The sequence below is a fragment of the Misgurnus anguillicaudatus genome, chromosome 20 (assembly GCF_027580225.2).
Source record: "Misgurnus anguillicaudatus chromosome 20, ASM2758022v2, whole genome shotgun sequence".
Taxonomy (NCBI): domain Eukaryota; kingdom Metazoa; phylum Chordata; class Actinopteri; order Cypriniformes; family Cobitidae; genus Misgurnus; species Misgurnus anguillicaudatus.
Window position 1 is genome coordinate 8,860,554 of NC_073356.2, and position 16,354 is coordinate 8,876,907.

The following is a 16,354-nucleotide window of genomic DNA, read 5'->3' on the forward strand; positions in this document are numbered from 1 at the left end:
GTGTTCTGGACATCTTCTCTCTTGGATCATGTAAGGACAGTTTACTTTTTGTCCGAGGCAATGGATTACAGGTTCGGTGACAGTCAGCTACATCATCTCCTTTGTGGGCTCTTCCCTGGTGAACGTGATTGTTGATACCATTTATAATTCACATGGGTCTTACATATTGTTCAGTGTAAAAACACTCAGTGTTAGAACAAACAAAAAAAATTTGTGAGCAATTCTGCTGTGTAAATTATTTCAGAAGAGTGACACTGAAGTTAAACATCCCATTCTCACTTCCCAAGGCGTCAAAATCTGAAGCATGTTCAAACGCCTTCAGCGTCAGTATGAAGACATGAAAGGTGCCCCTATGCGTCACTATATCGACGAAATGGGAACTCCGTTGCTTTCATGCTAATCCCTCAGCATCGGATATAGACGAAAGGGAATCCCGGAAGGCGACGCCGCCACGCCACGCGACGATCGGCAGGATCACGCCGCCTCCGGACGGCAACCACTCAACCTTCCTTCCAAATTTTTTACCATTGTCGCTTGGGGTTGGGGCTAGAACGACTTTCTGTTACATAAAATTAAATCCTAACCCAAACCCAACTCTAACCCTAACCCCAAGCGACAATGGTTTAAAAATCAGAAGACAAAAATTATAAACCAATACAGACATCCTAACCCGAACTCTAACCCCAAGCAACAGTGGCTTAAAAATCAGAAGACAAAAAGTATAAACAAACTGACATCCAAACCCCAAGTCTAACACCAAGTGACAATGGTTTAAAAATTGGAAAAAAATTGAGTAGTTACCATCCAGAAGCGGCATGATCCCGCCAATCGTCGCACAACGTGACGGCATCACCTTCCGGGATTCCCTTTCGTCTATATCCGACGCTGAGGGATTAGCATGAAAGCAACGGAGTTCCCATTTCGTTGATATAGTGACGCATAGGGGCGCCCTTCGTGTCTTCGTGCTGACGCTGAGGGCGTTTGAACATGCTTCAGATTTTGACGCCTTGGAAAGTGAGAATGTGTTGCGTTAAAGGGTTAGTTCACCCCAAAATTGTAATTTTATCATAAATTACTTACTGTGTCAATCTAATCCACCAAGTTTTTTGATTGTCTTCAGGGAAGACTTGTGCCTGTCCCATATACTGCAGTTTGATTTTTCCAAATCAAGTCCAGAAAAGTTTGAAAGACTTTGCCAAAAAGGTCCATGTGCCATCAGAACACTTATGTGCACAAAGAAAACAAAACAAATTATTTTATTCTTTATTTTTTTTATTCATAATTAGTTCCTTCCTTGGTCCTTTAATGCGCATTCATGAACAGACTACGGTGCATGCTGCTGACATGACCTACTGACGTAGTTGCCAACGTTTTTTCCGCTTTTTATATAAGCTATTATGCAAATATTGTGAACAACACTTAAACAGCCCGTATAAATGCACAAATTACTTGCCAGCATATTCTGCATCTGTACGCTGGCAACTACGTCAGCAGGTTATGTCAGCAGCATGCGCCGTATCTGCTTGTTTAAAACCTTCCAGAAAATGTTCTTCTTTAAATATGTATGAAATGAAAGAACAGACCATCTGCTTTCAAACAAAAAACTTTCATCCTATATTTCTTTGTTTTCTTTTTATTACCTCTCAAATATGGGTAGGTTTCTTTAAATATACAAAATTTTGAGCAAAATGCCAACCCAGTCTCACCCCATGGCGTCAATATTTGACGACACTTGACCATGCGTCAATATGTTGACGCGGAGGGTATACCTTTCGCGTCATTTTTTGATGAACTGGGGACTTCAATACTATTAAGTCCGTTGCATTCTCTTTCCTATTTTCTTACCATTTTCTACCATTTTCGCGTCGGTTTAGGGTTAGATTTACATAATGACATCCCTACCCAAACCTAACCCTAACCCCAATGCCAGGTGACAACTGTTTAGTTTCGCGTACCTAATAGTATTGAAGTCCCCAGTTCGTCAAAAAATGACGCGAAAGGTATACCCTCCGCGTCAACATATTGACGCATGGTCAAGTGTCATCAAATATTGACGCCATGGGTGTGAGACTGTGTTAAAAATGCTGAGATAATTGCATTCTTGTAAAGGACTTTTGTTAGAGATCAGATTCAGAATGATGATCAAAACATACACTGAGTTTTTCTGGTTTTGGATCAGTTGGTGCTTCAGTGTTTTAAAAGTTGTGTAAGAGCACCACCTAGTGCATAATAGGGGAAATATGGATTGCTGTAAAAACTTGTCATTGGCAGGGAAGCGTTTTCTCTTAATTGACAAGATAACTCATCAATGGCGGGGAAAGAGTTAAGGGCAGGGTTAGGGTTGAGTTATCATTTATGCCTTTTTCCTAATAATTGTACATTTTTTTTACAATTTACTTTGTACAAATTGGACACCCTGTAAATTGCGTACAAAGTCCCGTGAGATCATGAACATCTTTGTGGTCTAAGCCTTGATATGTCAGTAATGGACATTATGGGACATCTTTTTGTGGTTATACAAGACCCCCCATATTGGTTTCAAAGTTTCCAAAATCTGTGCCCACATAACATAATTTCTATATGTCAGGCACTTTGTTTGTGCATGTGTTTCTATGTGTGTATGCCTGCTTTGTGTTTGCTTGTACACACACAGACACAGAGGGCTGTAAGCTGTGATCAGACATGCCCTTGCTGTAATACGACACGTGTCCCAGGGCTGGATGACTGAAGTTTACTCTGTCGGGGATGAGCCCCTCTATATTTAGCACAGGGCAGTGAAAGGCTGCAGGAGCGCTCGCTTTCGGCTCGAGCTCTCACTCCGCGCTTGACAGGACCTCTCAGCTGATGAGATTTTAGATCGGGAGCCTTTTCCCCAATACGGTGTGCTGTTGTAAACAAGGTGTGTGTGATTAGGAGAGATATGTGTTGGGTAAAGGACAGATTACTATGTCAGGATTTGTTTTGTCTTGTGTCGCATCTTTCTAATTCAGTGATGGATCACACGCAATCATTATTCCTGAATGTATTGTGTGCATCTTTGACTGCTTATGCTAAGGTCTGTTTCTTTGCATGCAAAGGACTTTTATGAATACCGGTAAGCAACAGAAGCCAGTGCTTACAGGCCAGAGGTTTAAGACCAGGAAAAGGGGTGAGTCCTTTAAAATTTTATTAATACACATCACTTAATAAATGTATACTTTGTAATACACTGTAAGAAAGGGTCTACCAAATGTGTAAATGATATACTGTACATTTGGGGCTGGGTCGTCGGAGAGGTGGGATGGGTAACTGAATATAATGATTAATGTAAAGAGGTTGTTTAATTTGTAAGAATAGTAAAGTATGCAAGTAAAGTACGCAAGAAGAGGCTTGGAAAGAGCTGTGTGGTTTAAAATTTGAATGCTAAAAATGTTGAATGCTTAAAAAATAGCAATTTTAAATTATATCTTTAATACTCATCCAAATACCCACACATTTACCTAGGCATCCACCTAAACACATGTGCCACATTGCACTCAGCAATGCAATGGCAAGTGCTCAGATCTCTTTCCATTAATAGCCTGTTTATGTACTACTGTGTACTTCATACCTTACACAATACTGACACACTGATATTTCTCTAGTAGTCCTTATGCCAAGTCAAAGTTAATAAACAAGTGTATCTGAATAGCTATTCTGCAGAAACAGAATTGACAAAAAAACAATTTTGTTCAATACTTATATATTATGATCCAGATTTACTAACAGCTTACAATAGTGCAAAGCATCTTTTGGCGTTAAAAACTACTATTACTGAAAAAATGAAAATAGTTGTTTTTGTTACTGACCTTATCGTATGCATTTGTACGAGTTTCCCTTTCAGACGCAAAATATATGAGAAGAGGGTATTTAAAGGAATTATTCATTTGAATAATGCCACGTTCCAGACAACTCAGAGTCAGGATATTTCCCATCTCAAAATGTCTATAGAAAAACATCTGAATTAAGTAACAATAAAAGTATTTAGTAACATCAAAACGTATTTTTTTTACAAATAGTTTAGTAACATCATATGGAGCCCCTAAGGGCACATGGAGCAAAAATTATAGTTAAGTTAACTATCGCGTTCAGTTTCACGTGCACACACGAAAGCGAAACTTTTTTAAAAAATTCACGTGAGCACATGAAACTAAACTCGGCAGCTATATACGTTCCAGACAACTCAGATATTTCCCATCTCAACCCAGAAATGATGTCTTGAACTCTGTTCTTTTAATGTTTTTAAACACGTAAATGGTTTGATGTTACCGAGCCCCTGGGGTGACATTGGAGTGAAAAAAATCTAGAGTTTAGTTTCACGTGAACTTTCATGCGAAAGTTTAATTAATTTTTTTCTCCATGTCCCCTTAGGGGCTCTGTATTTAGCACACCATTTGCACTCGTTAATTTATGGGTATTTGTGCCAATATTTAATGACCAAAAAGGCCTGTCTAAAATTATTCAAATAATTTTCTTTGCCTGTGTTATTAACCTTCGATTTATCATCTGCAGATATTTTCACACCCATCTGCACTTTTGTAATAAGTTGTATGAACAGCTTGCATCATACAATTTTAAGTTGAATCTTTGACCACATATGGGTAAAAGTATATCACTTTTTAGGAGTTATACTTTATACTTTTTTACCGATTTAGGAGCTTGGGAATGCTTCTTTATGGCGTTTGACTGTGACAAATGTGAGGATGTTTTATGACATTGCATTAGCTTTATGCTTCCCTGGCTTGCGTGGTAGGTGTGATTGGCTTTTCAAATCTGAGATCTCACAGGAAGACACTCAACATGCTCTCGAGTGGATTGCAATCAGCTAGACGAGGAAACTCATTTACATAATATTATGTATAATTGTGACTGTATTACATTATACTGTGTAATCACCGGCTCCAGGAAACAGATTAAAAATCAACTCAACTTAATCTTTTTTTTAAGCTTTACAAAATTTTTTTTACAAAAACACTGGACTTGATTTAGTTGGAAGTTTTGCATTCTGCTGATGACTTTTTCTGTGCCACTTTTCAATCTACAGCCCTGGCAAAAAGGTGTTTCATTGGAATTGTAAGCTTGCAGTCTGAACCAAATGTGACAAAACATAAACTGTGATGGCTCTGTATGCGGTGTTTTTTTTTTATTGTTTTCTGTACTGCAGATGAAAAGGAGAAGTTTGAGCCTACGGTTTTCCGAGACACAATTGTTCAAGGCCTCAACGAAGCGGGTGGTGATCTTGATGCTGTAGCCAAGTTCCTGGATGTCACTGGGTCGAGACTAGACTACCGTCGCTATGCCGACACCCTGTTTGACATCCTCATCGCCGGGAGCATGCTTGGTGAGAACTCAAAAGCTTGTGCATCTCAAATATCTTAATGTTTGGTTTTTTGAAGAATATTTATTTTTGTTTTGAATACAAATCTGATCAAAAAATTGTCCAACGGAAGAAAGAGGGAATGTATAGTACAGTATAGTATAGTATAGGGTGCATCTACAGTACACTGTATTGTACTGTATCATACTACTGTACTATATTATAATACACTATGCTGTACTATACTATACTATAACATACCAAATGCAGTCCTTATAACTATGCATAGCTGTTTATACCCTTAAATGTTTAATGCTTGAAAAAAATGCTTGAATTAACATTAACCTGTTTTCTTGATTCCTAAGATGTGAAGGTGTCCATTTCACTTAACTTGTTTACATTCTCCCTCTTGCACATTGCGCACGTTCTGTTTAATCTATCATGTATTTGTTCCAGCTCAGAGATATTTTCAGGATAGGTCTGTCTTTGTCAACCCAATTACAGCTAAAAGGTTTACACTGGGACTATAAAAAGCCTCCAGAGTACTGTTTTGAACACATGAGAGAGAAGGAGAGCGGTCTACTCAAGCGTCTAGTTAGCAATCAGATTACTCCATATGAGCAGAAGTGTGCAGGAGACTCCCCTTAACTTAGTTTAAATCAAGATTAAGTCCAAATCCTTTGTTATGCATTACTGGACTTCCTGTAGGTGACCTTTGCCATTATAAGCTCTTAAAGGGATAGTTCATGCAAAAAAATAATGAAAAAATGTTCAAAACCTGTAGGAGTTTCTTTATTCTGTTGAACACAAAAGAAGATATTTTGATTAATGACGGTAACCACGCATTTGGTAGTACCCATTGACTTCCACAGTAGAAAAAACAAATACTATGTTAGTCAATGAGTAGGGGAGAGCGGGGTCAAAAGTAACACGGGACGAAAGTAACAAAGCGACTTTCTCCGAGCCCTGATAACATTTGCATCCCAAACTATGACGACATTTTAGGCACACAACCCTTGACAGAGTTGACAAATATCGCGTTATTTGCTCACCGTTTCCGCGTGTAAATCCAGAAAGGTGTTTTCAACCATGATAAGTAAATTCCTAAAGCCGCCATTGTTTTCTTATAACGTGTTGTGTTTTTCGTTTTATGTGGTCAATCTACAGATTATTTAGTACTCTAATGGCGCTTTTCCATTGCATAGTACCCCACGGTTTAGTTTAGTTTGGGTCGGGTCAGCTCACCTCACTTTGGTGTGGTTGGCTTTTCCATTGAGTTTAGTATCACTTCGCAGTGTAAGGGATTTTAGGCGTGTCGTTATATTTGCGCTGCCTACAGCTGTGACATCATACAAGTGAGAGGAGAGTGTCGCTGTATATTCCCATACGTTTATTTATTTCTCAGTCCGCTACAAAATTAAAATTGGCCACCACAAATAGATGTTTGCACATCGCGTTTATCACTACCTCTGTATCACATGACAGTTTCTGTTCAAACACAGCCTCACTGAAGTTGCATTTAAGCCTATAATACTGACGTGCTCGTCGCGAATGTGCCACCACAAACTGCAAGTCTGGAAAAAACTGTTATGGTGTCCCTGATTCTCAACATCTGGATGTTTTTCATCGCTAAAAGGGAGTTTAGGAACTTATAGCAGAGCACAGATGACAACATGTTTGCTCGAGACAGCGCAAGCTAGCACTAAAGGTAAATCTAATCTTTTACATTATAGCGATGACGCTGTTAGTGACGTTTCTTTCAGACCAATCAGTGATCTACAGTGTTTTCGCGTCACGTTTGGTATCAGCTCGGGTCGCTTGGAACCCCAACCGAGGTGGTACGAAAAAAGTAACGGGTACCACATACTGCACCTAATGGAAAAGCTCCCAAAAGTAAGCTGACCCGACCCAAACTAAACCAAACCGTGGAGTACTATGCAATGGAAAAGCGCCATAACACATCCTAAAGTTTGACTTCTTAGAATTTTTCAAAATAAAAGTAAATTGTGTTTAAATGTGAGGAGATCCTGGAGGGACGAAGTAACACTTGTTTCTTTTGTCCCGCTTCTAATACTGTTGTATATGATGAAAATGTATGTTATTCTAATTTGATTTAATTTCATTTTCATAGTGTTCATACTGTTAAAAATGTTTTATTCTCAACCATTTAAGTTTGTACTGTTGGTTGCATTTGAAACATTTGATAAAACTGAAATTCAAAATGAAAATGTAATTTCATTACTTTTTTACAAAGATAAATGACAAAATAAGTTTGCAGTTACATACATATTAACAAGGTCATAGTCATGTATATTTAATAGAAACAAGTGTAACACAAAAATCTATCTTGTCTTGTTGTGTTACTTTCGTCCCTGCAGGTGGGGACGAAAGAAACAATTCACTACTTATGTTTAAAGTGAAATTATACGGAAGTCGTTTAACATTTTTTAAAAATTCCACCTGGTATTTATAGACCACAATTGTGAGTTATTGACCACAGCAAAAAAATATAAAAAAAAGTTTTTCTGAAAAACTGTAGATGTGTGCTTACCGTCATTTGTTAGAATATCTTTTTGTGTTTAAAAAGGACCTATTAAATTGCTAAAAACTAACACTGTTTTGTCTATTTGGTGTAGTACAATTTGTTTGCGTGGTTTGTGGTTAAAAAACAGATTATTTTCCACATACCGCACATTATTGTTTCTCATTTATGCCCTGCCTCACTGTAATGTGGTGATTTGTACAAAGCGAAAGTAAACTGTTGCATAACATGTGTTGATACTAATGGGGTGTACACACCAAAAACAGCTTCAACGATTTGCGCAAGCAGATTAGATACAAAGTCAACGCAAAGACGCAAACAGATGCGAACTCACGCAGGGCGATGTGAATGACGAGAATTGGGCGGTGTGATTGCTGCAAAAACACGCGCTATTCGCAAAAGTAAAAAAACTCAATTGAAAAATTTGAGTGACACGAAGTTAAATCCCGCGAGAAATGTAGAGCGAGGAACACGATGCTTCGCGTTTGGTGTGTACGCAGCATAAGTCAGTAGAAAATTAGACATGGTGCATGATATTTTAAAGAAAAAAAAATTGTGTGTAATGTGCTTTCAATTTCAAATGATTTCCATTTTCTGCTTATGCCACAAAGGCCTCTTTTCAACTTCATCAGCATAAAACCTATTTTTTATTTTCCAATCAATTCCAAGTGTATAAAGTTATGTAAATGAGGGTGTTAATAAATAATAATTTAACAGGCAGATGACTTCCTCGGCCAGGCTTAACAATGATAGCACACTCAATTTACTCACACTGATTTACTCCTTAACATACAACCTCACTTTCCCTCTCTTAGCTCCTGGGGGAACGCGTATCGACGACGGGGACAAGACCAAGGTGACAGAACATTGTGTGTTCAGGACAGAGGAAAACCACACTGCTGTTCGCAGCTATGCTCAGGTGAATATCCCACTTCAATGTGTTTAATGGGGAGGAGTTCTCCATTGTTATGAAAAATAGCATCTGAAACTAACAACAGGTGGGGGAATTCTGTTTTAAAGTCGCATTAGAAGTACTAAAGCTCCAAATCCCTCAAGTAGAGCAGGTGTGGTGCCGAAAATGACTCCTGCCAAATTATGACACCACTCGTTCCTCTGTGTGGTTGGGGTTAGGTGTGGGATTAGGATTAGCAAATCAGGTAGCTGTTTCAACAAGGGGAGTTTTTATTTTGACGGGGATTCAAAATTCAGCACAACATTATGTCACTTATACCATGTCACTTCAAAATAATCCAGTTGGATAATGTCCCCCATCACTAGTCACTGTGAATTTACAAGTATAGGCCTATTATTTGATTTACAAATTATGTCTTTGTCCACATTTTTAAAACTTCATCCCCAGCCCCTCCCAGTCATGCAGGCAATAGCATTATAAAGTCGACAAGTAACTGATAATAAACAAATGCATGATATAGCAACACATTGACTGATAAATATGTCTACATGCAGGTGTTTAATAAACTCATCAGAAGGTACAAGTATCTGGAGAAGGCCTTCGAAGAGGAAATCAAAAAGGTACTTGATGTGCACATCATGTTCGTGCTACTAATCGAATCACATCATGATGATGTGTGTTATCGTGGAGGATGCTCCAGAACAAACAAATGTGATGCCATCACGCCATTTTATCAAATCGTAATCAGTGTTGCTGCAGGCTTAATAGACAGATGTGTTTTTTCTACCCCTGCGTAGCTTCTTCTCTTCCTGAAGGGCTTTACTGAGTCTGAACAGACCAAACTGGCCATGCTAACAGGGATGCTGTTGGCCAATGTCACGCTGCCGCCAGCAATCCTCACCAGCCTCTTCAGCGATAATGTTGTCAAAGAAGGTTTGTGTCTGTTTTCATGTCTCAAAACAGCAAACTGTGCCTACACATGGCTGGAATGTAATTTTTTTGAGTATCTTAGATTGCTGTTGTTTTTATTTCCTTATTGATAAAGTGTGCGTACGCACAGATTTAATTGTAAAGTGTGTGTACGCAAAATCCAACGGCAAAGTGCTTAGCGCCATGTCAGGGTCTGAGCAGGCGTACGCACTTTTGCTTTTCGGATTGCTGCAGGTTTTTGGAAATATAAGCCATTCTTGCAGCTCGAAAAGGGTTTAAACATTGACAAGCGCTCTTTTTATGTCTATGACACTAATTAGGCATCTTTTAAAGTTGGAGATCTGAAACTGCTCAGCTGTGCACAAGTTCAAGATAATTTGCGATTGATAGACTTCACATCTAAAATGTGCGTAAATTTCTTTTATGAATCACATGTACGCATTTTTGATAAATGATCATGAGATCAGATGGTTTCTATGCAGCAATTTATAAATGAGGCTACTTGTCATGGCAATTTTCCTCTTATACAGTATTGTTCAAAATAATAGCAGTACAATGTGACTAACCAGAATAATCAAGGTTTTTAGTATATTTTTTATTGCTACGTGGCAAACAAGTTACCAGTAGGTTCAGTAGATTCTCAGAAAACAAACAAGACCCAGCATTCATGATATGCACGCTCTTAAGGCTGTGCAATTGGGCAATTAGTTGAAAGGGGTGTGTTCAAAAAAATAGCAGTGTCTACCTTTGATTGTACAAACTCAAAACTATTTTTTTTTCTGGGATTTAGCAATCCTGTGAATCACTAAACTAATATTTAGTTGTATGACCACAGTTTTTTAAAACTGCTTGACATCTGTGTGGCATGGAGTCAACCAACTTGTGGCACCTCTCAGCTGTTATTCCACTCCATGATTCTTTAACAACATTCCACAATTCATTCACATTTCTTGGTGAAACAGCATTTTTGACATCACCCCACAAGTTCTCAATTGGATTAAGGTCTGGAGATTGGGCTGGCCACTCCATAACATTAATTTTGTTGGTTTGGAACCAAGACTTTGCCCGTTTACTAGTGTGTTTTGGGTCATTGTCTTGTTGAAACAACCATTTCAAGGGCATGGGCAACTTCAGCATAGGGCAACATGAACTCTTCAAGTATTTTAACATATGCAAACTGATCCATGATCCCTGGTATGCGATAAATAGGCCCAACACCATAGTAGGAGAAACATGCCCATATCATGATGCTTGCACCTCCATGCTTCACTGTCTTCACTGTGTACTGTGGCTTGAATTCAGAGTTTGGGGGTCGTCTCACAAACTGCCTGTGGCCCTTGGACCCAAAAAGAACAATTTTACTCTCATCAGTCCACAAAATGTTCCTCCATTTCTCTTCAGGCCAGTTGATGTGTTCTTTGGCAAATTGTAACCTCTTCTGCACATGCCTTTTTTTTAACAGAGGGACTTTGAAAATAGATTTGCTTCACACAGACGTCTTCTAATTGTCACAGTACTTACAGGTAACTCCAGACTGTCTTTGATCATCCTGGAGGTGATCATTGGCTGAGCCTTTGCCATTCTGGTTATTCTTCTATCCATTTTGATGGTTGTCTTCCGTTTTCTTCCACGTCTTTCTGGTTTTGCTCTCCATTTTGAGGCATTGGAGATCATTTTAGCTGAACAGCCTATCATTTTTTGCACCTCTTTATAGGTTTTCCCCTCTCCAATCAACTTTTTAATCAAAGTACGCTGTTCTTCTGAACAATGTCTTGAACGACCCTTTTTCCTCAGCTTTCAAATGCATGTTCAACAAGTGTTGGCTTCATCCTTAAATAGGGGCCACCTGATTCACACCTGTTTATTCACAAAATTGATGACCTCAGTGATTGAATGCCACACTGCTGTTTTTTTGAACACACCCCTTTCAACGTATTCAACTAATTGCCCAATTGCACGGCCTTGGGAGCGTGCGTGTCATGAGTGCTGGGTCTCGTTTGTTTTCTGGGAGTCTACTGGGCCTACTGGTGGCTTGTTTGCCACGTAGCAATAAAAAAATATACTAAAAACCTTGATTATTCTGGTTAGTCACATTGCACTGCTATTATTTTGAACAATACTGTAGATGCGTAAAAAACCTGTGAAGACGCGTCTATTTGGGTCTTTGCATTAGTCAACATTTTAAGTGGATCAAATCCTTTCATAAATGCTGCCTTAAAATCAATACCCAATACCCGTTTTTGTCTTAGGACAACTTTGGTAAACTTTTTGATCCACTTCAAATGTTGACTACTATATAATCTACTCATGCAAATCGTTGAATTCGCTTTTGGTGTGTATGCCCCATAATACTATTATTATGCACTAAATCTGTGCAAGGGTGATTTTTCTTTGAATAAATAAAATTACATTGTTACATGCATGCATCATTTTTTAAAGGTTTTATATTATCCAGATATCTGTGACTATTTAAAATTTTTCCCCACTATCTGTTTTGTAGGCATATCTGCTTCCTTCGCGGTGAAGATGTTTAAAGCGTGGATAGCAGAAAAGGACGCAAATGCTGTAACATCTGCACTTAGAAAAGCCAACCTGGATAAGAAGCTCTTGGTATATTATTTGCAGGCTTGTAGCGTGTAGAGGTCTGCAGTGTGTGTTCGTTTTAATACTGAATGTATTAACCCTGAACATGAAGAGTGGACTATGAGCTGTCATGATGATGAATTATGTTTCCATGGAGATATTCATGACCTGGCATAACGCATGTGCTCTAACATCTCTAAACTCATTCATAGAGTAATGAACATCGCAAAATGAACATTGTCATCATTATATGAACTACATACACTGTCAGGAAAAATAGTCAAATAATGGTCCCAAAAAAAGGCCTTAATATGTACAATTTAGTTAGAGATATGTATACATTTGGTACCAATATGAAATACTAAGAGAGTAAGAGTACCACCCAGTGTAAGCTAGGGACCATTTTTTCTGATGGTGTATTACTATTTTTGGAGTATTTGTATTTTTTTACAATTTTAAAGAATTTTTAAGAAAGACTTAAATTGGGTTTAAAATATTGAGTGGATGTGGGTTGTTTGGAAAGATTATTTGTTTTCCCAAAGTACTTATGCTTAAGTCTTAGTGAGGTCCTCCTGTATGTAATCTAACTGTATAATCTGATCCAATTTCAGGAACTGTTCCCTGCCAATAAGCAGAATGTGGAGCACTTTTCAAAGTACTTTACAGATGCAGGACTGAAAGAGCTGTCAGACTTTCTGCGCACGCAACAGTCTCTTGGTACACGCAAGGAACTACAGAAAGAGCTACAGGAGCGTCTGTCCCAGCAGTGTCCCATTAAAGAGGTGAATCTGCTTATATTAAACATCATAGATCACTGTGCAAAAACATATTATCCATACAATAAATACAAAAGATATTAAAGCTTGTAAATGGTGTTCAGATTGTGGAGTATGTGAAAGAAGAGATGAAGAAGAACGATCTCCAGGAGCAAGCTGTGATTGGTTTACTGTGGACCTGCCTCATGAATGCTGTTGAATGGAATAAGAAAGAGGAGCTGGTCACTGAACAGGCACTCAAACACCTGAAGGCACAGTATCTGTTCATTTTTTACTGTTTATAAGGTAAAGCCATAAAGGTAGTGGTGATGACAACCTCAATACAACATGTTATTTGTCACATTCAATTGGTCGCTTTCAGTGCATGACTTGTCATTGGACACTTTTAGTGTAGGCAACCTCAACGTGATATGTCATTGGTCGCTTCCAGCTTAGACAACGTCAATGTGATGTGTCATTGGTCACTTTCAGTTTAGACACCCTCAACGTGACGTGTCATTGGTCACTTCCAGTGTAGAAAACCTCAACATGACGTGTCATTGGACGCTTCCAGTGTAGACAACCTCAACGTGACGTGTCATTGGTCGCTTCCAGTGTAGAAAACCTTAACGTGACGTGTCATTGGTCTATTCCAGCGTAAAAAACTTCAATGTGACGTGTCATTGGTCGCTTCCAGTGTAGACAACCTCAATGTGACGTGTCATTGTTCACGTCCAGTGTAGACAACCTCAACGTGACGTGTCATTGGTCACGTCCAGCGCAGACAACCTCAACGTGACTTGTCATTGGTCGCTTCCAGCGTAGAAAACCTCAACGTGACTTGTCATTGGTCGCTTTCAGCGTAGACGACCGCAACGGAACGTGTCATTGGTGGCTTCCAGCGTAGACGACCTCAACGGAATGTGTCATTGGTCGCTTTCAGCGTAGACGACCTCAATGGGTCGTGTCATTGGTCGCTTTCAGCGTAGACGACCTCAATGTGACGTGTCATTGGTCACTTCCAGCATAGACAACCTCAACGTGACGTGTCATTGGTCACTTCCAGCGTAGACAATCTCAACGTGATATGTCATTGGTCCCTTCCAGCGTAGACAATCTCAACGTGATATGTCATTGGTCGCTTCCAGCATAGAAAACCTCAACGTGACGTGTCATTGGTCGCTTCCAGCGTAGACGACCTCAACGTGACGTGTCATTGGTCGCTTTCAGCGTAGACGACCTCAATGTGACGTGTCATTGGTCACGTCCAGCATAGACAATCTTAAAGGGACATGTTATGGTCCTTTCCAGAGTAGATAACCTCAATATGAACTGTCACTGGTCTCGTTCAGTGTAGACATGACATAAAGATCAAACAAATGTTGGGATTGTAATCATTATGTACTTTCTTTTGTAGCACTATGCGCCTCTTCTGGCTGTGTTCACTAGTCAGGGCCAATCAGAGCTGGTCTTACTGCATAAGATTCAGGAGTACTGCTATGACAACATCCACTTCATGAAATCCTTCTCCAAAATAGTGGTGCTCTTCTACAAAGGTACCTATAGACCAAATGTATTTTAAATATATTGTGGACATAAATGTAACATGGTGTCTCTTGTTGCAACAGCTGATGTCCTTAGCGAAGAAGCTATTTTAAAATGGTACAAAGACGCTCATGCTGCCAAAGGAAAAAGTGTATTTCTGGAGCAAATGAAGAATTTTGTGGAGTGGCTTCAGAATGCGGAGGAAGGTGAGAAATATTAAAACTGATATCAGGCAGCTTTAGTAGCAATGATAAATAAGTTTAGCTCTAGTGCTAATACAAATACCTTCATTTTTTATTCTTTTCAACAGAGTCTGAGTCAGAGGGGGAAGAAGATTAAATATATTGTGCATTCTGAAGTTTTTAGTGGTTTTACACTGACAGGTGTCTGGTGCAAAGCTTTTAGCACTGTAGGCTCCATGTCACTGCATTTGTGTCCAGAGAAACATTCACAGACACTGAGACAAAATCCAGGGGAAGGTTTCTGAGCTCTATGATAAGAGTCCAGGAGGATACATATAGACAGCCTTTAATATAAAACACTTTGACATAAATTTTATAATAATGATGTTCAGTTACTGTGCTGATAGTTATCAGTTTCCTGCAGATTTTTCATTTTTTGAAACTCATGTGTGTGTGTCATCCAGGAGTGGTTTTAAATCTTTTTATGAATAAAGGTGTTTTATATGTACTCTGTTATAATAGCATGCCTGTTTAATTTGCCTGACAAACATACATGAATTGTGCCCTCACCTAATTGTAAATCAAAACGTCACTTGATTGTCACCATTTTTTATGCTAATTAGGATTAAAACTATTCAACAAATGATACCAAATATAAAGTTTTTCTATGCTTTTTTTATTAATAAATATTCTTTAAACATTTAATAGGGAAAAGAAATGTAGATTAATCTTATAACTGCCATGCATTACAGTCCAAATCAACAAAACCATATCATGACCAGCACTCAAAAAAAAACAGCGTTTTTGCTTACAAACCTAAAAAATCTAATAAGATCTAATTAGATCTTAGAATCTAATTACAACTTTACATACACGCCAATTTTTTTCTAGTATTAAAATGTCTTACTTGCATTTAAATGTAGAAAATTACATCCAGGATCTTATATTGGACCTTATATTGGCAAAGGAACCACGCAAGGTTTTAACCCTTTCTTGTTATTTTGCTTCAAAGTCAGATAGATATGAGTATCTTTGCATTAAAAATGACATAATTGAGCGAATGACACTTGATGACAGTTGTCATAAATGTGCATAAAATCTCCTTCATGTTCATGACACTTGTCATGTGATGATTATGAAGGTGTCATGTCAGTCTTATGAACCCCCATTCAAGTAAAGTGTTACAGTATCTTCCACTTATAAATGTAAAGACATGCCATGCCTCCTACACTGAAAAAATGATTTATTGAATTTAATCAATTTTTTTAAGGTAAGTGGTTGCAATCAATTTATTTAAGCTACATTTAAACAAAAGTTTTATATTTTATATTTTATTTTATCTTTTTTGTTTAAATGTTGCAACCACTTACCTTAAAAAAAATTGATTAAATTCAATGAATCATTTTTTCAGTGTACGAGCCATGCCTGTAGAGAGAAAAGAGTAGGAATGAAAACCTTGAGGACAATGAAACTTTGAGGAACACCACAAATAAGAGGATCTATGTGTCATGCTCAGTGATACACAGGTTAGATCCAAAATCAGGTTTTATTAAGAATTATCCACATACA

At 38.3% G+C, this 16,354-nt stretch overlaps 1 protein-coding gene across 1 annotated transcript; it reads left to right on the top strand.

The window, feature by feature from the left end:
* The first annotated feature begins 2,747 nt into the window (after nt 1-2,747).
* bzw2 (basic leucine zipper and W2 domains 2) lies at nt 2,748-15,293 on the top strand. Its single transcript, XM_055220508.2, has 12 exons — nt 2,748-2,899; nt 3,078-3,148; nt 5,183-5,359; nt 8,693-8,796; nt 9,345-9,410; nt 9,588-9,723; nt 12,221-12,330; nt 12,915-13,085; nt 13,184-13,330; nt 14,476-14,614; nt 14,687-14,809; nt 14,914-15,293. The coding sequence occupies exons 2-12, from the start codon at nt 3,085-3,087 to the stop codon at nt 14,940-14,942; spliced, it is 1,266 nt and encodes a 421-aa protein (XP_055076483.1). The 5' UTR covers nt 2,748-2,899; nt 3,078-3,084; the 3' UTR covers nt 14,943-15,293.
* Nucleotides 15,294-16,354: the final 1,061 nt, after the last annotated feature.

Excerpts from the sequence above, each read along its gene's own strand:
- bzw2 (XM_055220508.2), top strand. The coding sequence starts at position 3,085 with ATGAATACCGGTAAGCAACAGAAGCCAGTGCTTACAGGCCAGAGGTTT. Across the intron at positions 13,331-14,475 it reads AGGCACTCAAACACCTGAAG|CACTATGCGCCTCTTCTGGC; the intron begins GCACAGTATCTG and ends TTTCTTTTGTAG. Across the intron at positions 14,810-14,913 it reads GCTTCAGAATGCGGAGGAAG|AGTCTGAGTCAGAGGGGGAA; the intron begins GTGAGAAATATT and ends TCTTTTCAACAG.